Below are 22,598 nucleotides of genomic sequence, written 5' to 3' on the forward strand. Positions count from 1 at the left end.
TGACTTGCCTCCCGAAGTATGTGATGAAATCTTGGCAGCAAGGCTTCCCTCCACTAAGACAGTATACGCCTGCAGATGGAATACATTAATACATGGTGCACAGCAAAGGCTGTGGATCCCCTTTCTGCCCCTCTTTCTGAGGTTCTCTTGTTCCTTCTGTTTTTGGCCCAGCACTGCTCTGGGCACTCTTAAGGGCTACCTCTTGGCCATTTCAGCCTTCCTCAGGTTTCCTGATCAGCCTTCTCTTTTTAAGTCCCTTGTTGTAAATAGATTTCTCAACGGCATTACTCCTCTTTTTCCTCCTGTTCCCTTTGTAATGCTTCAGTGGGACTTGAACTTGGTTCTGACTTTTCTGATGTGCGCTCCCTTTGACCCGCTACATAACTGTGCTCTCAGACTCCTCACTCTAAAACTGCTTTTCTGGTGGCCATCACTTCTGTGTTCAGGGTGAGTGAGCTACAAGCTCTGTCTTCCAAGCCTCCTTTTCTGGCTGTTCATCTGGACAAGGTTGTCCTCAGAACTTGACCTTCCTTTCTTCCAAAGGTGGTCACTTCTTTTCATATTGGCCATCACTTTGCGCACCTTCTTTCCGTCTCCGCATCCTTCAAAAGAGGAAGAGAGGCTCCACCGTCTGGATCCAAAACGTATGCTCTCCTTTTATTTGGATTGCACAAAGCACTTCCGGGTGGACGACCAGCTCTTTGTTGGTTACGTGGGCACTACTTTAAGGAAAACGGGCTGCATTAAAAAAAACTGTTTTATTTAAAAGCAGTCCCAGACATGGAGGTCTGCTGAGCCCAGCAGTCCGCCATACCTGGGAGGGCCAGCCATTCCTAATTGGGTCGCAAATTGCGAATGCTTTATTAATATGCATGAGGCATGCACTTTGCGACCCCGTTAGGAATCGCTAACAGTGCCTCAGACACTATTGTACATGGCATTTAGCGACTCGCAAATTGGTACTCGCAATTAAGCGCAATTTGCGAGTCTCAATGACATGGTCTTACATCTGGCCCTTAATTGCTTATTACCCGCAAAAATGTGCAGAACCTATGCGCTCTACCCCTTACTGGGGCTTTTTACCGAACTGTACAAAATATATGAAATTTTATGGGTGAGCCCTCTACTCTATTTCTTACCGAAATGTTATGTTATGTTATATTTGTCTTTGATAGCGCACGGCTACTCCAAAGAGTGTCCCGGCGCTTTATTGCAGACCTGTACCAAGAAAACATAACAAAGAAAATAGCAGGAAATAAAAGACCAAAATGCAGAAAGCCAAGACTCGTATCTAAAGAGTAAAAAACCAGGTTTTCAGGCCCTTCCTGAAAGCCCGGAAGTTGGAGGTACTACGCAGTGCCACTGGCAAAGTATTCCAAAGCTGTGGTGCCAGCAACCTGAAAGACCGGCCCCCAGTACGTGCCCTTTTTAACGGGGGACCACGGCGAGAAACAGAGACTCAGATCTCAGGGAACGGGCAGGGCGATAGAAAGCTAGCCTCTTTTGGAGATATTTTGCTCCAGAAGCGTGAAGAGCCTTATGGGCCATCCGGATGGGCAGCCAATGAAGTGACTGCAGGAGGTCCGAAGTTCTAGCTCGGCCAGGCAGGCCAAAAATGGCCCGTGCTGCCGAATTCTGGACCACCTGCAGCCGTTGCAAAAGATACTCCGGCAAGCCGAGATAAAGGACGTTAGAATAGTCCATTCTCAAGCCAATTATGGCCTGGACCGTGATCTTCCTATGATCCTCCGGGAGCAGAGGAAGAAACTTGCGGAGCATCCTGAGGAGGCCAAAGCAGGTACCAGTTAGGCCCAGGATCGTGGATCTCAACGTCAGGCCATTATCGATCTTGATCCCCAGATTCTTGGCTAGCTGGGAAGAGCCTGCTGGAGGAAACATATTAACAGGCCACCATTCCTGCCAATCTGGATCCGATCTGCAGCCGAAGAAGAGTACCTCCGATTTATCCGAGTTGCACTTGAGGCTGTTAAGCTGGAACCAGTTAAAAACAGCCCCCATGCACCCGCGGATTCTCTCTCCGTCAAAATATGCTCCTTTCCCGCACGTAAAGAGGAGCTGGGTATCATCGGCGTAGGAAACGATCTGGGCCCCGAAAGACTCAGCTAGTGCCGCCAGAGGGGTCATAAAGATGTTAAAGAGAGTCGGGCTCAGCACTGGGCCCTGCGGGACTCCGACTCCCAAAGGCGGCATCTCGGCAGAGCAAGGAGAGGCCCAGGCCGTTTGTCGGCGGCCAGCCAAAAAAGATCTAAACCAGCTGAACACCGTCCCCCTCAGACCGATCTCATAAAGTCTGGCGAGGAGACCCTCATGGGGGACGGTGTCGAAAGCCGCCTACAGATCAAGCATCACAAGCATCGCTTTGCCTCCTGAATCCAGTACCTCCTTAATTGCCTCCGAAACTTCCAAGAGCGCCGTTTCGGTGCTCAAGTTGGTGTGAAAGCCGGATTGGGTGGAATGCAGCAAATTATGGGATTCCAAAAAGTTGGAGAGCACAATATGTACAATATGCACAAATGTTCTTATCTGATCGCTAGATTAGGCAGCGATGTCAGTAAGGGGAAGCTTAAAGCAGGAAGAGCGGTTCCTGAAACAGAAAGGAACTTAATGTAAGCCCAAGGAATAAAAAGATGAAGGGAATATATACTCAGCTAAATACGCACTGAAGCGCTCCACTTACTAGTTCTTTGTAGATGGAAATTAGCTTCTTGGTCACTGTTGTTAACGAAAAATGGTATACCACAGGAGGGCGATTTAAATTTCATCAATTGATCAGGTTTCTTAAAGTTCATCTGGCTTCGATATTTGTTTTTTAAAAGCGATAACCAACCACAATCGGGAATACCTTTATTGTGCGGCGGTCTGTAATGAAGAAGAGTATAAAGGTGTAAACACTGCCTGTATATGCAATGATGCACATAAATAAAGTTCCTACATAGCTTACCCAGTCTGTCCATAGCTGGGGCACACTGGATAAGAAGTCCAGGGATGTAATCGTGCTACCATAGATGGTAGCAACCCTGTGGTTAAAAACTTCAAATGCAGCACTTGCAAATCAAATGACTTGGCGTTAGAAACTAACAACAAGTGTTTCAATGGCTATAAAATCAACCTCTATGTCTTCACGAACTGTAAAACTAAAGACCGTATATATCTCCTCATTTGTCCTTATAATTTAAGCTATGTGGGAGAAACATCACGTTCCCTAGCCATTAGACTTACTGAACACAGATTAGTCATACGCACAAAGATATTTTCAGCCCCTCTAGTTCAACATTATGAGGACCACACACCACAATGCTTATGTAAAGGTATCCCCTTATCATTCTAGGGTACTTTATATACCCCTCACTTATGGAACAGCATGTTAAGGGTCCATTGTTAATTTGGCATGAAGGTTTGAATGATTAATTGTAATCACAAAGAAGGGGCGAGGGTCAAAGACAATTTATACTCCGCCACCCCGAGACCCCCGAGAGAACACTAGTGTACACACGAAAGGGGTGGGAAGAGTAAATAATAATACTGTATATACTAATATGGTAAAGAATAGAGTCAGCCCCAATAGGGCAAATCGCTCTATTTGGAAAAACTGCCCTCACTCACATACCGAGGTATGTGACATGCTTCATCATTGGGCCTGCTTACAATACGCCCTGGTGTACCCCACACAGGACGGAGCATAAGGGAGGGGGAAAAAAATAATAAATTCCACTTAACACAACATATAGTCAAACAGACTAGACAGACACAACACTTAACACATCCACTGTGGTAAAAATAGTGCAAACACCTTGTGTTTTCAAAACCGAAAAGTGCGACAAAGAAATAGTGCAGTATAGGGAGTGATTTAAGACTGATTAAAGGTGTCAACTAGAAAAACAACTTTATTAAACGTTACTTGGCACCTCTACCAGGATTAAAAAGATGAAAAAACAGAGGATGGGAAATGCCTTCAGGAGATAATTAGGAACCTCAAGGCTTCCCTCCTACCACTGCCAGAGTCAACATGTTTCGACCGCTCTTGATGCGCCTGTATGGTCACTCCGGTCTTCGTCAGGACCGCCGCATTCGGTTTCTCTCGGGGTCCCCCCGTAATCTGGGGGAAAGTTATTACCCCTACAGGGAGGTAGGTCCAAGAAATCCTTACCAATCCTGTGTAATCTATGGAGAGTGTCCCCTTAAGTGCGGGAAAACAATCACTGTGGCAAAAAAAGAAGAACAGAGGGGGCGGATGAGAACCCTTATGTATATCCCCCCATTCCAACTTTCAATAATGTACTAAGTTTAATTTTTAGCCATTAAGTGGTGTGTCTGATGATTTTTAGAAAGCCCCAGATGCATGGTCGTGCATAGGCTACTTTAATAACAACCTTGAGAATCCCTATATAGTCTGAGAATCTTAGGCATGCATCCCTTATAGTAAACCATTTAACTGTCTTGGTGCAGACAGCAGTCCCAAGTACTAAGAAACACTATATACAGTACAAAAACCGATTCCAACCAACAGCAACCAAAACTGTTGTAATGTCCCCACTGTAGGTGTAACACCCAGTCAATTAACTTACCAAGTTTGTGTTACAAACACTCGCACTGGTGTCCGGTGTACAGGAAGCCGGAGAACACAATCTGCAAATAAACATATAGAGGGAACAATGAGGTGAAAAGTATATGTCCCTCTTATATGTCAAACACTCTCTTGTGTTCTATTCCAGTATAGTTGTCATCTTATTAACGAGTGGAGAAAACGCCTATGCCAGGAGCGATCCCCACTCGCAACTCAGCGCTAAAATTGCCCTCGTCAAACCGTAAAAAACGCTTATGTCAGAAGCGTTCACCCATCCAAACACGTACACTCACGATTGCCCTCATCAGTTTAAAAGCAGCCGCTTATGCCTGTAGCGATTATCCCCTTCCTCCTAGTGAGAGCCCCACGATACCGTTCTGAAGGCTTGTCCTCTGCAAGTCTGGTACGACCCGTGGCACTGCGTAGATGGAATACGCAGTGGTGCACCCGCCTACTTGTTGATCTGGGATGCACTCGCGTCCCACGTGACCACGTCTACGGACGTCTTCGCGTCTCCCGCGTGTGCCCCGAGGATCATGGGGAATGTAGTTTCACACGCCCATAGCACACTAAGCCCCGGGTTCGCGGCTGCTATGGGAACAGAGGAAGGCATTTTTATTAGAGTAGCGTGATATTGAGAAAAAATGTCCTGATAATACCCTTGGTAATAAGACATGAATTTTCTCAAATAAGGTGATAATGGCCACTCACATTACCCAAATAATGGCATAAAAGATGTAAAAGAAAATCCAAAATACTTCTAAGGAAGTCAGGTTACATTCAGAAAATTGACAAGCGAGTCCCTAAGAGTGTGTAGTTATTGCGTGCACTCCCCTTAGTGGTATCCCATGCCTCCGCTCTTATACATCTGGTTAAACCTATATAGGGGTTCCAATAAGGGAGAATACACACAATGGTGTAACCCTCTGGACAGATCCAACACCCTTTTCGTCTTTCATGATTCAACATAGGTCTTAGAGAGGACGCTCCAGTCAGTTCTAAAGAGCGCTTTAACATATTCAGAGAGCCCTATATGGATTTTTCTGGGATATCTAGATCCCTCTAGTACTGAAGCCAACCCTGTTGCTGGGACTGACAGGTTCTAATGTTGGGGCATCAATAGCTTAATCTCTGTATTCGGAGCTATTGCCTACTTAAAGCTTGCCATGGAATATCATCATTCAGTCCTACCAGGTGACTTTTTAATCGATATACCCATCTTTGCTCCCTCCGGAGTAATAGATTTTGGTCGTCTACTTGGTATCTCCCCAGTTGAATTTTTTCTATAACAGTCCACTCCAGGTCATCTATACCATGTCCCTTTTCCTGGAAGTGGGCTGTAAGACGGGTATTGGTCTTTCCGCACCTGATGGTACTGCGGTGTTCAGTGATTCTCACACGTACCTTCCTACTTGTCATCCCTACATACAGTAAATGACAAGGGCATGTGATCAAGTATATTACCCCCTGGGAATTACAGTTGGTATGAGTTCGTTGTTCCCAGATTAGCCATACGCACAAAGATGTTTTCAGCCCCTCTAGTTCAACATTATGAGGACCACACACCACAATGCTTATGTAAAGGTATCCCCTTATCATTCTAGGGTACTTTATATACCCCTCACTTATGGAACAGCATGTTAAGCGTCCATTGTTAATTTGGCATGAAGGTTTGAATGATTAATTCACATCATTTACTTCTAAAATATACATTCCTCTAGTTATGCACGGTGTATCAATGGCTTGCCTTTCTCCTTCTCTTCTTTTTACAAATTAACCTTTTCTAATTAACGCGTTTATCGTGGTGGTTAACTTGGTGGTAAGCACACCAACTGTTTTTAATTTTATTTAATCTATTTTGATGGGATGACAACTGAATCATCATCTTGCGGGCATACTACATATAAAGACTATCCCCCATTTCTCTGTTCCTTCACAGATATTAATGTGACGGCTTCCTGATGAAGGCATTTCGCCGAAACACGTGTAGTAATTACATCTTTAAGCCCACCATTATATGATATGTTACATTTTCATCAACTATTGACTTTAACTAACAAATGAAAATTTTTAGTCCTAGAGAATATCATGTTTAATTGAGAATATGATCAGCCGATTGTATTCATATCCGTGCCCTATTGCATATTCATGATATGAAATTCTGCCAGATTTATCACAAAAGACCATTTAAAACCGCTGTATGGATAGTCTGCTAATGATATTTTAGCTTCCTCATTAATTGTACTTCAAATATATATTTTTGCTATTTTGAATATAAAATAAACTAGATTTTTTTCTCTGTTTGTATTCATCACTCATTTATTTTTTGGGTTCAATTATTTATGTGTAGTCACATGCCCGTAACTTATATGTAATAGTTCTTGCTCAAGAATCTGTGTTGTATACCAGAGTAATCGAAATCGGGAATCATATGACTGAATCACACGAGTGACCATGCAGAGTCAGTACAACATTGACGTTTTATGTGAGCAAGCAGTGAGGCACAATGTCTCGGAGGCTGTTCAACAGAAGCCGGTTCACTGACAAAATATCGACCCTAAAAATATCGCAATACCAAAATATTGGTCAAAAATATCACCATCCTATACTTAAAATAGTAAGTACAAAAATATGGGGGGGAATATAGTTGTAATAATAAATATTGCTGTATTAAATATCGTTGTATTAAAGATCGTTTTTAAAAATTATACATAACTTAAAATAAATATCAAATATATTAAACCGTAACAATTAAAAAAATAAAATAAATGTAATATATATTTTAACAAATAAACTTAATGTAAAAAAGTTAAACACTTAATATATATTTAAATATATCTACTTAAAAATCAATTATTAAACAAATCATTTTAATTTATATTATAATTTCTCATTTTTTATCTAAAATATATAACAAATATTTATATACACATATATACATATAATACCAATAGTATAAAATCTTTTTTTAAACCATTCTAATTAAATTTAAAAAATAGACAACTTACATTTTAGTAAAAATATTTTATTCTTTAAACAATAATTATGAATATTATAATTTTAAATAAAAATATAAATCATAACAATATAAAATACATGAGAACATGTAATACATATACTATTCACATTACAATTTATACAAAACCATGCAAACTATTCTTATAAATGTATACACATTTACTACTTGCACTTCACGCAATGCAAAAATAATAAAACTAGGTAAAATGTACAACTCTCTCTCCTGTAAATGCAACAGAAGTGAAATGTTAAATTGCAAACGAGTAAAAATGTACTGTTCCCGCTTCAGTCAGTACAACAGTAGGGAAAGCATTGGATTGCCAAGGGGTAAAATTAACTATTCCCACTCCAGTCTGTACAACAGTAGGGAAAGTGTTGGATTGTGGAGGTATAACATCTACTATTCCCACTCCAGTCAGTACAACAGTTGAAAAAGTGTTGGATAGCAGAGGGGTAAAGTTTACGATTCCCCCTCCAATAAATGCAACAGTTGGGAAATTGTTGGATTGCGCAGGGGTAAAATTCACTATTCCCACTCCCATCAGTACAACAGTAGGAAAAGTGTTGGATAGCGGAGGGGTAAAATTTACGATTCCCACTCCAACAGTAAGGGAAAGTGTGGGAATGCGAAGGGGTAAAATTGACTATTTCCACTCCAGACAGCAACGAAATAAAAAAAAATCAAAAACATAGTTAATAATGAAAAAATATATGCACAAAGCAAACTACAAATATATTAAATATTAAAAATTAAAAGAAATAACATATTACAATGTGAAATACATATCACAAATAACTATAAATATACATAAAATACAAAAATAATTTTCATGCAAATATTTTTATTCAGAAATTATTTAACAAAAATATTAATTACACACATTTAATTTAGTTACTTCCCACCTTATAACCTCACAAAACTCACAACCTGCACCTAAACTTAACTTTAAAACACAAAATATTTACACTATTAAAATAAATATTTATCAACAAACTAATTATAAGTAAAAATAATTCATTATAACTAATTTAGTTCACAATATACCCCCACAAAACACAAGACACATACTTTAACAAAAAATATTTACACAATTAGCATAATTATCAATTTAATATTTTGAAAATTAATTGTTTAAAATTAATTTACTCCCCACCCCATACCTCTACAAAACCCACATTTCATATCTTTAAAAATACATGTATTGCACAATTAACATAATACCCAATTAAACAAATAATGGCAAACTGAATATTAATTCATTAAAATTAACTTCCCACCCTTTACCCCTATAAACCCCACAACCCAAGCTGCCTACCAGGAAAAGGGAGATGCCGGTGGCTCCCACCAAATTTATTAGGAGGAGGGACTCCTGAATACTGAGTCCATATACCCCAAACCTTGTGCCACAAGGAGTTTGGTAGTGCCTCAGCAGTACAGAGGGTTCTTGCTCTCATTAGCACATTACTTTCCTTATCCCTGCAATTTGGCTAGACCAAGACTTTGAGTAGGTTAGTCACCTACTTCTACTGGCCAGGTTGTTCTAGAAAGTAAAGGAGTTTTGCAGCTCCTGTGTTACCTGCTAATCCAGTGGCAAAACATGTAACAAACCAAAGCCTCCCATTATCCCACTACCAGTGGTTGGGGTGCACTTTGAGAGGGTAGGGATTGACATTGTTTATCCCCTTGACCCCCAAAGAACCTCAAAAATCAGATATGTGCTGGTTGTAGTGGATCATGCCACCAGGTATCCTGAAGCAATTTCACTTAGGACCGTCACTGCTTCTGTTGTTGTCAAAGCTCTCATATATATTTTTACTAGAGTGGGCTTTGCTAAGGAGGTGGTTCCAGACAGAGGTAGTAACTTCATGTCTGCTTATCCTAAAAGCCATATAGGTGGAGTGTGGGGTAAGGTATAAGTAAACCACCACATATCACCCACAAACATCTGCCGGACTCTCACTTGGAAGACCTGCTACACCATCACAAGACATTACTGCTTGAACTGAACAGCAGAAAAGGGATTCAGTAGTCGGATAGGCAGTGCTGCATCATCTTTTTCTATATCCGCTGTGTCTAAAGTTTCTCTTCCTGCTCGCTATTCTGATAGAAGAATGGTAATCTTTGAAAGATCTCATGCTGGAAAAGAAAAAAGTTCCCTCTAACAGTTCTCCATCATTGGTATCTTTCATAGATTAACATGCAATCCTATTTTGCCACGAAAGGGGCTCACCATGTATACTGTTGGTCTAATTGTCTTTCAACCTTATGTTAAAAATGTGATGTGTAGGACCCTCTAAAGGGAGTGGAGTTCAGAACACTCACCTTATTGCCTGGAGGGTGTTTTTTCCCCCGTGACATGAGTGTGCTGGTAAAGTGACACTACCATGGCCTTTTACTAGCACATTCTGTTTTCTTAGCTGCTATGGGAATGTTACAGTGGGTATGTGCAAGTATCTTTTTTCTACCTGCTCATATGTCTTCTTGATCTATATGTTCTCCTGCTTGATGTTCTAGGCTTCTGGTAAGACCCTAAATCTGAATGACGAGAGCCAGCATGGCCTACTCATGCAGCTCCTGAAACTCACACACAACTGCCTCAACTTTGATTTCATCGGAACCTCAACAGACGAGTCCTCTGATGACCTGTGCACAGTGCAGATCCCCACCAGCTGGAGATCAGGTAATGAAATATAAACCTCACTTTTTTAGTGCCATCAGTCCTGTGTATGCTTCACTTTGTAATCACTACGATTTATCAACAAGGCTCTAATTTGAGATGTTTAAAATTCTGTAATGTTCACCACAAGCTCATTATTTTTTATGCTTACACAATATGAATCAGCATTATTAAAGTTTTTTTTTTTTGCTTTTGAAAACCTTTATTAAAGCTTAAACCACATGTTGTGTTATAAACTATCGATGAGGCACTTGCATAGTCACATTTAACTGCCCGGTACATACACATCAGACGTCCGCATGATGATACAACTCGGTGCACAACATAGCATGACGAGACTTCGCACTGAGCTTCCTACGGAGCCAAAGTGTGTATGGGAGTTAGTGCGTAGTGTCGCGGGGACAACAATGACGTTTGTGGCTGAGTAGCTGCTCTGTCTGTGGCGGGCAAAGCTGTTCTGTTAGGCGAGTTGGGCAATGGACTATACGGGCATCTTGATGTTGTACAAAGGAAATTAGGGTGGCCCAGATATTTGGCGGTTGGCTGGTAGCTGGCATCAGATCCCAAAATTCCCCCAGTAGCTCCTGACAGGGTGCGGAATCCTCCAACCAGGCACTGATCTTCTGTGCCGGTCTCTGACCCCAGTGCATGGGCACCCTGCGCCTGGCAAGAACCAGTAGCATGGCGATGAGCTGGCGACTGGGAACTGTTTCATATAGTCCAGGAGGCACACCAGAGGGTCGGGAGCGATAGGCCAGGAGGTGATCTCAGTGCACACGTCCTGCCAATAAGCAGAAACCTTAGGCCACAGCCAGGCCAAGTGACAAAAGTCGTCCGCCGGGACGGAGCACCGCATGCATCCGTCACTAGCGATGAGACCCATTCTATGCAGTTTTACAGGTGTGCGATATAATCTGTGCAAGTATTTGAAATGGATGAGCTGCACACGATAGTTAGGGGACAGGCGTTTAATCTGGTTGCAGCAGTACAGCCAGACCTCCTGGGGGAGGTCTATGCCCAGGTTCTCGCTCCAGGGTGCGGGCGCAAATGGTTGTGACAGGGGATGCAGCTAGCGTGAGACCATAAATTCTGGTGACCATTTTGCGCGGGGAACTGGAAGCATAGACCAAGTCGAGGGCAGCGAGTGCAGGAGGGGATTGAGGGAATGCGGGGTGGCTTACTCGACAAGCATTACTAAAGTTAATTATACACGTTATTAACCATTGGACGAAATGTTTAGCCCTCTCTGCTAGCATTAATGCAGCATTTAATTTAAATCCCCTACTCTAAGACGTGTGCACAACCCGCTGAGTATGTATATGAGGCCATTGAATTTGGTCCTTATTAACTGATTGTACAATAGGGTATCATAGATGGAAAGAACATGATTAGTGAAATATTCAAATATTGTAATTACATTTATATAGCGCTTACTTCCCCTTATGAGGCGTTGAATTGCTTTTTCGGCGAGTGGCACGCTAATCCAGAATCCAAAAAGGAGTAGTGGTGATCTAGTATAGTGAGATATTAAGTTAATTTGAGTGGTGGGCATGTGACTCTATTATTTGGATTGAAAAAGTATAGTGGAGGGATAGAAGTGGGAAGGGTTTGCATTTATATAGCGCTTGGGACTCCTATTGATGCGTCAAAGCAATTTTCGGCGAGTAGCCTGCTACTCCGGAACCCAAACATTTGGAAAGCAGCCATGTATATGGGGAAAGAGTCAATAGACATTTGCTCCAATGAAAAGGGGCCATTTTCTCAGTTGTGAAACTCAGCAACTGCCTATAACAGCAATTGGACCCAAAAAGGGAAGTAAAGATTTTGGAATTGTACCTGTATGATGGGCAGAGGCGTTAGTGAATCATGGAAACAGACGACGAGATTCAGATAGATAAATTGATGGCGGAGTGGACATGTAATGAGGCAGGAAAATGATTTCTATTTTATTAGGATTATCACATGGGAATTGGGTCTGCCCACTGGCAGTGGAAAAGTAGGAACAAAATGGAGTGAAAATAGTCTGGTAGACTCGGATGTGCTTTTGGAGCCCACGTATTTTACTTGTATAAATGCATGTGTAACAACACGTTTTGCAGCATATATCATTATAGGTTTGTGTCTGCGTACTTCTGCCTTTTAGTGTTTGTTTTTAAACGTGCAAGTAGCATTGTGTGCATCAACAATTGGTGTGCTGTCTTTAAACCCCTTCTCCCGTATGACTGTGTCCATTCTACTCTGTATTACAGTCTAGGGCACCATCTTTTTGGCCATCCGTTCGTTCAGAGGATGAGTGGGCATTATTGTTTGGACAAATAAAAGCTGGAGACCAGTAGCTACTACTGGAGATTGTCCCGAGATCAACAATGAGCTTTATCATATTACATGCTGCTTGTTTTCATGAATTTTTGGGTAACGTGCCAGTCTGTTTTTTAGATTATGTAAAACTCTGCTTTACCTTGGGTGTCATAGATGGTACTGGTGGATAGTCTAGCACAAATTTATAATCGACACTGATTTGAGTCAGGAAACTCAGCTAATAGACAATTCAAATCCAAGTAACTTAGCCTTTAAAAACGGAAAATTGGGTGCATCACACAAATATGAAATGGTTTAAGCTCTCTGATATGTTATAAATTAGTGGGAAAACTCAATCACTGATTAGTTTGGTGCAGGAGAAAACAAAAAAATTTCGAGACATGACATCCAGGCATCCACAAAAGGCCTCTCAAGAAAAGAATTGTGGATACTCTGTTACACGTATCTGTAGTCAGGGTCAGTATTATGCAATGCCTGTCTTTGTACGGTCATCCCCAAAGGTTTAGACTAATGCTGCTGGTTTTTCAACTCTGAGTGCACTGAGGCCTACTAACCAGATCTCCATGACAATGCCCTGACCTTTAAACGTGTATGTTTGATTGGCCTGTACCTGAATGGTATGTCAGCCTATCTGAAATCAGTGTGGGGTGAGAGTGGTTTGACGTATAAATTCACCATCCCCAAATAATTGCCTTGTAGAGAGAGGCACATTCTCCCCTCCCGCTGGAGGGTGGCTAAATAGGGGGTGTACCCACCCCAAGGAAGGGACCCATTGGTCCTGACCTGTACCTACCTGTAACACCCCTAAATTTAGTATTTAGGAGCAACTCTGAACCATGCCTCATCAGGCAAGGAGGACCGAAGAAGCTGTGCTGAACTAAGAAGAGGAGGACGCCCACTGACTTGGCCCCAGCTCACCTTTCATAAAGTTAAAACCATTTGCTTTGCTAATGGTATTGTATAGCAAAGCAAATGGCTTTAACTGAATGAAAGGTGAGACCTAATGTTAGTCAGTCTCAGTCAGTCAGTCTCAGTCAGTCTCAGTCAGTCTCAGTCAGTCTCAGTCAGTCAGTCCCAGTCAGTCAGTCCCAGTCAGTCAGTCCCAGTCAGTCAGTCCCAGTCAGTCAGTCAGTGTCAGTCAGTCAGTGTCAGTCAGTCAATCTGTGTCAGTCAATCTGTGTCAGTCAATCGGTGTCAGTCAATCTGTGTCAGTCAATCGGTGTCAGTCAATCGGTGTCAGTCAGTCCGTCAGTGTCAGTCAGTCCGTCAGTGTCAGTCAGTCCGTCAGTGTCAGTCAGTCCGTCAGTGTCAGTCAGTCCGTCAGTGTCAGTCAGTCCGTCAGTGTAAGTCAGTCCGTCAGTGTCAGTCAGTGTCAGTCAGTGTCAGTCTGTGTCAGCTCTGCTGACCTGGCTCTAAAGCAGCTCTGCTGACCTGGTTCTCTGGCTCTAGAGCAGCTCTGCTGACCTAGTTCTTAGGCTCTAGAGCAGCTCTGCTGACCTAGTTCTTAGGCTCTAGAGCAGCTCTGCTGACCTGGTTCTCTGGCTGTAGAGCAGCTCTGCTGACCTGGTTCTCTGGCTCTAAAGTAGCTCTGCTGACCTGGTTCTCTGGCTCCAAAGCAGCTCTGCTGACCTGGTTCTCTGACTCTAGAGCAATCTGCTGACCTGGTTCTCTGGTTCTAAAGGCTCTGACTATTCAAACATACCTCTGTAGTCCAACCCCGCCTCACACGAAATATACTAGTCAGCTCATCATAATGTGCAAATTAATGCATGAATAGATTGCTGTAAAAAGCTTAACAACAGTGCGTCGATGATGCAGCAGAATTCCACATTTTGCGAGGGTGGGGGGCTGAAGCAGGAGAGGCTGTCAGCGGCCATTACAAGCGTGTGGACGGCGCTGCAACTTAGAAAAAAAAGTGCTTCAAGTCCTTTAAAGGAAAGCGTGTAAATCCGCCTATAAACGATCCAATCGTGCCTAAAAGGAGACAGGGTGGCAACAAGGAATGATTGGCATGCCTTCAGTGCAATCATTGCACTGCTTTAGGTATAATTTGTGATGCCAAATGACGCGCATGAATGAAAGCTGAAGGCAGAGCTGGGACGAGGCTTCTGGAATCGTATTGATTCCAAGAAGGCTCTTATGACGAGAGCAGCGCATGCGCTGCTGACGTCAGGCGAGACCTAAAAAACTAATGAAACACAACCTGATGTCTGCTATTTACATTGGTGTTAGCTCATGTTGGACTCAAGACATACTGTATTAGGCTTGCATAATGCAATGAGATGTGGCATCTGAGTTCGTCAGTTGAAGCGGTTCTTTTTGGCGTTCTGCAGGTCGAAAAAAGGGGGGAGGAGGAGAATAGTTTTATGTTATGTGGGGCTGACTTAATATCTTTACTTTTTTTAGCTGGAAAATGTCTCAAACATGTTCAGACAGCAATCCACACGCTCCAAGGATTAGGATTCTCCATAAATCACAAGAAATCCCCCATAAAGCCAGAAAAAGAAAAAACATTCTTAGGTGCAAGACTCAACTCAAACCTCGCACAGGTTTTCCCTACACAAAAGAGGATACAAACCATCAAACAAGAAACTTCCCTCTACCAGAAGGGTCAGTCTCTGACAGTGACGAGAGTCATGAAGCTCATGGGCATGATGGCGTCATACATCCCACTCATTCCTCATGCCCGTCTCCATATGCGTCCCTTAAAGAAATGTCTTTCCAACAACTTGTGTCAGTCCTCAGGGAGTTGGGAGGGTCTAGTGGTTGTTGCGCATAGACTACAAGCAGAAATACAATGGTGGGCATTCAAGAACATAACACAGGGCAGACCTTTCTGAATACCAACTCCGTCTGTGACAATCGCAACAGATGCATCCTTCAACAGGTGAGAAGCGCACTTCCAACAACTGAAGATACAAGGCCAGTGGAACGACCTCCACTCCATAAAACACATAAGTTACCTGGAAATGAGAACAGTATTCCTAGCATTGAAAGCTTTCCAGAAACACATTCGCAAGCGGACTGTCTTGATTCAAACAGACGACACCACCAAAATGTTTTACCTCAACAAACACGGAGGCACAAAATCATTCCAGCTAAGAAAACTAGCACAACATATCTGGCAATGCGCAATTTCTCAAAGGATCAATCTGCAAACAATACACCTACTCGGAATATACAACACTACAGCAAATCTACTGAGCAGGCAGAACTGCTCCCACAAGTGGGAATTGAAGCACAAGACAATACAATATATCTTCAAACTCTGGGGGACACCAGAGATAGACCCGTTTGCTAAAAATCAGAACATGAAATGCCAGTTCTTTGCCTCTAGGTTTCTTCACCACTTATCATGAGGGAATGCCCTGTCATTAGTTTGGTCAGGGACATTTGCATATGCTTTTCCACCAATACCTCTAATTCAAAGAATTCTGGAAAAAGCAAGACAACCAGAGACAAATCTAATTCTCATTGCTCCAAAATGGGCCAGACAAACATGGTGCTCAAGTCTGCTAGAACTAGCCAAAGGACAAATAATCAAACTCTGAGCAGACAAGGAACTATCAAGAATGCAACAAGGCCAAATTTTCCACCCGGTGCCAGCGACGCTACGCCTAGCGACCTGGCACCTGAATACGTAGAGTTTGGTCACCAAAACTTGCCTCAGCAAACAATGGAAATTCTAAAGGAAGCAAGAAAACAAACGACAAGCAGATACTATTCCGCAAAATGGAAGCGGTACACCACTTGGTGCACAGCAAACATCCAAATTAACTTAATAAACACACCAGAAACAGTGATCATATACCTAACTCACCTCCTAGACAGTCACATCAACTACTCCAGCATAAAGGTACACCTCGCATCTATCGTAGCTTACACCAGGGGGAAGTCATACAAAAGCTTCTTCAGAAGACCTATCATAAAAAGGTTCCTAGAGGGGTCTAAAAGAATTGCTCTTCCAAGGACAGCTCCAGCACCCGCTCCCATGTGGAGTTTAAATACAGTCCTCACACAACTTATGACAGATTCATTTGAGCCCATGCATAAAGCTGACCTTATGCACATCACTTTAAGGCAGCTTTTCTAATTGCCATTACATCCTTAAGAAGAGTAAGCGAGCTGCAAGCGTTATCCATACAAGAACCATACATGCAAATCCATAAGGACAAAGTTATCCTAAAAACGAATCCACAATTTTTACCAAAAGTTGTGTCCAAGTATCACTTGAATCATCTTCAAAGACCTGCAACCAAGAGGGAAAAGGAGCCTCCATACCCTGGATGTAAGGAGGGTTCTACTGTACTATCTACAGTGAACGGAACAAATTTGCAGAAGCAAACAGCTGTTTGTTGCCGACTCACATACTAAAACAGGGACGCCTGTCACAAAAGAAACAATTTCACAATAGATAGTCCAAACCATCAAACTATGCTATGCCACCGCAGGGAAAGGCCTAAGAGTACAACCAAGAGCTTGCTCAACTAGAAAGAAAGCAGCAACTCTTGTATTTATGGCAAATGTGCCCATAGACACTATAAGTGCAGCAACAACATGGGCATTCCCACACACTTTCTTCACCAAACATTACTGTGTGGACATACAAATGAATATAGAAGCACAAGTAGGACAAAAGGTACTTCAACACCTGTTTACAAAGTCTTCCTCCACAGCCTCCCCAAGAAGGGAGAAACCGCTACCTAATCTGATGCACAGCATGTGAACCCAGAAAAGGATTCACTCTGCAAAACAAAATGTTTACCTACCAGTAGGAGTAGTTTTGCAGCTTTAAGTGTTTTCTGTATTCACATGCAACCCATCCAGCCTCCCCTACAAGGAATACAAACAGGTGGGGGAACATATTTAACAATTCTCTAAAGTACCATTTAAAGAACTATAGACTCAAAGACAGAAAAAAAATCCGAAGATGGCTACCATGCACAACAACCTCCAGGGTGCCGTCTTACGTCACGCAGGGGACGTACTGGGCACCAAATGGTGGTCAACGATGCCCAGAGAAAATAAAAAAACTGACTATTTTGGACCCAACCACTAGATGGCGGAATAATGCACAGCATGTGAATCCAGAAACTCTTCAAGCTGCAAAACAACTCCTACTGGTAAGTAACCATTTCATTACACTTAACAAATACTGGGCTTCGCTCTCTATGGTGCAGAGCTCTGAGGACATAAGGCTGCCAATACCTTAGAAGATGCTGAGAATCTATTCTTGAGCCAGTTCAGTACCCTGTTGATGCCTCTAAGGCGGAATGTGAGGCACAGGCTAGTCTCTGAAGGAATTGCCATTTGACAGTTATTGTGTTAGAGAAGGGTCTGGGATACCCCAGAGTTGCTTTCCTGTCACATAGGGCTGGAAGAGTTAGTTGGTATCCCAGGGGCAGGCAATCTCCCATGGATTAAATATGTAAGAGACACCCTGATAAGCATAGGGAAAAAGCTCTAGGGAGACCCTAGTGGGAATGGCGTATTAATCACTAAAAGTGGAGCTTAAAAGAAGCTTTAAGAATGATAAATTAATTACGCTTATGACCAGTCCATCCCTTGCTCACTTTTTTGCCCAGATTATAGCAAGGCTAGGGCCAAATGGTTAATCCCAAACTGAATGAACTACACAGCACAATCTTACAATTGGATTGCAGCAAATGCATAGTATTCGCTGTATCAAGGTACATATTTGCAATGTGGCGAATTAGGGGAAAAAAACTTTGCTAGCAATTGTTGGAATGCATGTAGAGGCTGTGCCGCTGCAATGGTAAAGCTACTCAGCACCAGTGAGTCTCTGTATATTACTTTGACAGTGAACTAGGGAACTCTGTTTTCAGCATTATGCTGTTTTTGTATGATTCTAATTGTTTGCTGAGCTCAACAGAGTCTATTGACAATCTACCTGACTTATTGTGAGGGTATGGAGTATAGGGTTGTATTAATTTTTAGGTCGAGGACTCTGTCGCACTGCTGTAAGCAGTGTGGGCGGAGCCCGAAGATTCAATGTTTCTTAGAGAGGGCTTGGAACCCGCCCCTCTTCTCCATTGGCTGGCCTAGTAAATGCTGGCCAGCCATTGGAGGAGAGGGGCGTCACTCGGTCCAAGCGCTGTCTTTTTCGGATTCGGGGCGTTTATTTAAGGTTCTTTCTTGTTTTCTTTCTCTCCTCTTCCCATTGGCTTGAATTTTACCTTCCAGCCAATGGTAAGAGGAGAGAACGAAAACCATGCCCCCGAATCGCAAAAAGACACTGGTTTCTCCGAGGCATTCCTGCCTCGCCTCGGAGAAACGTGGTCGTGTGGAGGCGCCTCTCTTGTTTTTTCAAGTTTATTTCCCAGCAATCGAAAGGAAGTTGGCTGGAGGGTGATGACCCAACCTCACCTATCCAGCATTGTCTTGATCTAGTATGTGAGTGACTCTGACACAGCCCTATCGGCCTGCCTGCCATACTGAATCCTTTGTAGCCGGGCGTGTTCATGTCTCGCTCCTGCCTCCTCTCCTTCCCTCAGATTTCATCTGTTTATCTCTGTTATCCCTCAGGTAGGCCTGTCTTGCTCGGGGGGCTGCCGGTGACCCCCAGCCTTCGCTGCGCGTCTCGTGGCGCTAAAAGCACATCCGTCACCGGGGCCTGTGCTCCTTTCTGGCCAGGAACAATGGCCGCCTCCTCCCCAGAATCACCTGACCACAGATGTGGCCATTTTTAATGCTGACCGACATCAAAGGTGACGAAGGGCAAACAGCAAAGTCACGATGAATATTCAAAAGTGCCGGGATTAGAAACACACCCGCGTCCCCTCATGGCGCTGACCCGTCGGACGCGCGAGAGGCCCCATCTCAGGGCAGGGCTGGACTCTTCTCATCCAAGGACCTATTATGAAACTCGTTTATGTAGCGCCAACACACCCCAAACTGTATTTATCTCGTCATGCTTAAATACCAGGCGTTATCCCTCTTTTAAAGGGTGCTCATTTTAGAAAGCATAGACATATCAATGGCTGCACAGGGGCTGCCACGCCCCTCTGATATACTTTGATCAGCTTAGTGTCTTGACCGCGGTTCTGGGCGTGAGTGACATTTTGGGTGCTACCGGAAGTGTGTTCCCGATTTTGGGGTACCATCCGGTGAAAGACTGATAGAGTGTTCGTTATTTTTCGATATTGTCATTCAGAAGTGTGGTGATGGAGATAAAATTTGATCTGAGATTTACATTTCATGTTCCTGCAAACAGTGAGAAAGTGTGAGAGAGGATGGCACACAGAAGAGAAAGCCGGGCAGCAGGCCCTAAATTCACCCCGTGACATGCCTCCCAAGGATCGCTGGGAGCTGCCTCTGTGGCCCCTGAGAAGGGAGGGCCTGTTTCCTTTGTGGTCCCCCCTCCTCTTGTGTTTCCCCCTTTCCCCTCTCCACACCCTCACTCTTTTCTCTCTTCCTCCTTTTGCTTTGCGACCCCTCTCCCGTTCCTTCCTCCACACCCTCTTTTTCTCTCTCCCCCCCCCCCCCCTCCCCTCACACCTTCCTCCCCACTGAAGGTCACTCGGCCAGGCCTCGAGCAGGTGACGTCACTCCTTCCCTGCATGTGGAGCATCTTAAACGTGCCCCCCCCCGCTCCTCACTGGGGGGAGGGGGGGGTACAATTTGCATCCTCCACACGCAGCCTGCAGACAGCACGTGCGGAGCGGGCAGCGCCCCATCCGGGCGTCTAGGCGCTTCTAGGAAAGACTGACCATCGTATCCCAGCGCCACCGGAGAGCGCCCAGTGTGACCCTACAATGGCCTCGAGGCGCTTTCTGCAGCCCTAGTGAGCGTCCAACACGGGGACAAGAGCCTGCCGCAGTCCGGGATCTCCCTGATCGGCGCCTCGCAGGCGCTCCGCAGACCCGGTGATGTCTTGGAACAGGTAGGGGTGCGCTTCGCCTCGGCGCTGCTGCTGTATCCGTATTATGTTTGATGTGCACCCGTGGCATGTCTTGCGCGCTTCGCCGCGGGCCCTCTTCACTCAGCCTCGCGCCACATGTGAAAGCACGAACCCATAGATTTCAAAAGTGTGAGCTGATGGGGACAAATAGATGTCGAATAGGAAAGGGTATATTTATCCCGGGGCACTCCAAAGGATGCTGACTTTTACACCAGATTTGAAGGGAGGGAGAAATATTGGCTGAGTGGGAGAGGTAAGAAACGGCGCAAACAAGAGCACTGAGATAGTTGCAGACAAAAAATGTTAGCATGGGGAAGCAAAATGATATGGTTAGATTGTACCTAACACGGGCGATAAATCAAGACAAATTAGGGTGTCAAAATTAGTGCGTTGTCAATACTACACCTAAGATCGACTCACCTCCAAGCTTCAGAGGCTTAAAACATAGCTGACAGATTAGTTTGAGTCTCAACAAATTTGACCATATCTCCGGGAAAAGACTCTCTCTGCGCTAAAGATTCCTCTTTCAACCCTCTGTCCCACCCCCAGAGCTCTGTACCAATCTGGCTCAGTCTTTCTTTAGTGTTTAGTGGTTCCTTAGCAGCCCGCCTCCAACTGCGATCCAGTACTACATACACGCTCAATGTTTTATTCGTAAGCGATGCAGAGATCCAGCTTGTTAAAACGTGCTACCCAAACTTTGGAATGCTCTAACTCAGGGGATCCAGTCAATTCCTATTTTTATTTTTTTAGCTTTTAAGGACTTTAGAAAATGTTCTTATGTGCTTTGGTTTAATTCTGGCACCATGAAGTCATTGCTTCTGTGTATTTCCATTTTTTCTTTTTAAACGTTCAAGCACCAATAGGCCTCGGTGAGCATTTTGCTTAGTAAGCAACTAAATATATTTACATAAACAAACTACTAAATAAATAGATGAATATAAAAATAAATAAATAGTGGTTGAGGGGGCCAGTTGGATTGTGGACGTTGGGGGAGCGGTTGGGATTTATTAAAGTAATACGCAGATTGTCAGGGAAATCTCAGCCCTGCCGAGTTTTGACTCTGTGGAGGTGCTGTAGCAGCCTGAGGTCCAACTTTGCAACTTTGTCCACAGTGGAAAGTTGCACTCCCTATTAATAAGATGAAATCACTTTTGGTAAAATGCGCTTTGCAGAGCTTGTGGCGCAAGCCGGGAACTGAAGATGGCATCACAGATTACCAGGCAGGCAACCCTGGTCAAAAGCTAGAGCAGTTTTCGTTGTTGTACATAGAGTCTAAAGCTTGCATTGTAGTGGCATATGCCACTCCACTCCATTGGCATACTGAGAACATTCGAAGTCTTCCCCCTGAGCCATCCCGGTTTTTCTTTGCCTCTGTTCATCCAATTTTTCTGTGCCTCTGTTCCCTCGTTTTTTCTGTTCCCCTGATTTTTCTGTGCCTCTGTTCCCTGCTTGTCATCCCGGTTTTTCTGTGCCTCTGTGTGCATGGCTCTGTCTGTGTGTGTGCTTGGCTCTGTCTGTGTATGTGCGTGGCTCTGTCTGTGTATGTGCGTAGCTCTGTCTGTGTGTGTGCGTGGCTCTGTCTGTGTGTGTGCGTGGCTCTGTCTGTGTGTGTGCGTGGCTCTGTCTGTGTGTGTGTGTGCGTGTGCGTGGCTCTGTCTGTCTGTCTGTGTGTGTGTGTGTGTGTGCCTGGCTCTGTCTGTGTGTGTGTGTGTGTGTGTGTGTGTGTGTGTGTGTGTGTGTGTGTGTGTGTGCGGGGCTCTGTGTGTGTGGCTCTGTCCGCGAATACTCTCTACTACTCTGTAATGCTCACCTATTGCCATTGTAAATGACAATACCATTTATTTATGTTTAGAAAAAAAATATCATGAGCAATGCCAATAGCTCTACCTTTAATACTGCCAAGACCATTGCATTGTAAATGCTTGTTAAACTTGTTCATATGGAAGCTGCCCTCTTCTTCTTTTTTAAATTTATTTATTTTTGATCATTTCCTGCATTAATTTTTAGGAATGATTACAACCTTATACTATTTGTATTGACTTTATGTTTTTAATGTATTTATTTGCTTGCTCTT

General features: G+C 43.7%; 1 protein-coding gene across 9 annotated transcripts in view; it reads left to right on the forward strand.

Annotated features, from left to right (window-relative positions):
• XPO7 (exportin 7) overlaps positions 1-22,598 on the forward strand; it is a 687,768-nt gene that overhangs the window by 310,250 nt on the left and 354,920 nt on the right. For all 9 annotated transcript variants that reach the window (XM_086943668.1, XM_086943671.1, XM_086943674.1 and 6 more), the window contains one exon: positions 10,119-10,284. In XM_086943668.1, the coding sequence (XP_086799794.1) occupies positions 10,119-10,284 (166 nt within the window). The remainder of the gene's footprint in view (positions 1-10,118; positions 10,285-22,598) is intronic.

Source organism: Lissotriton vulgaris, chromosome 11 (genome assembly GCF_964263255.1).
Source record: "Lissotriton vulgaris chromosome 11, aLisVul1.2, whole genome shotgun sequence".
Taxonomy (NCBI): Eukaryota; Metazoa; Chordata; class Amphibia; order Caudata; family Salamandridae; genus Lissotriton; species Lissotriton vulgaris.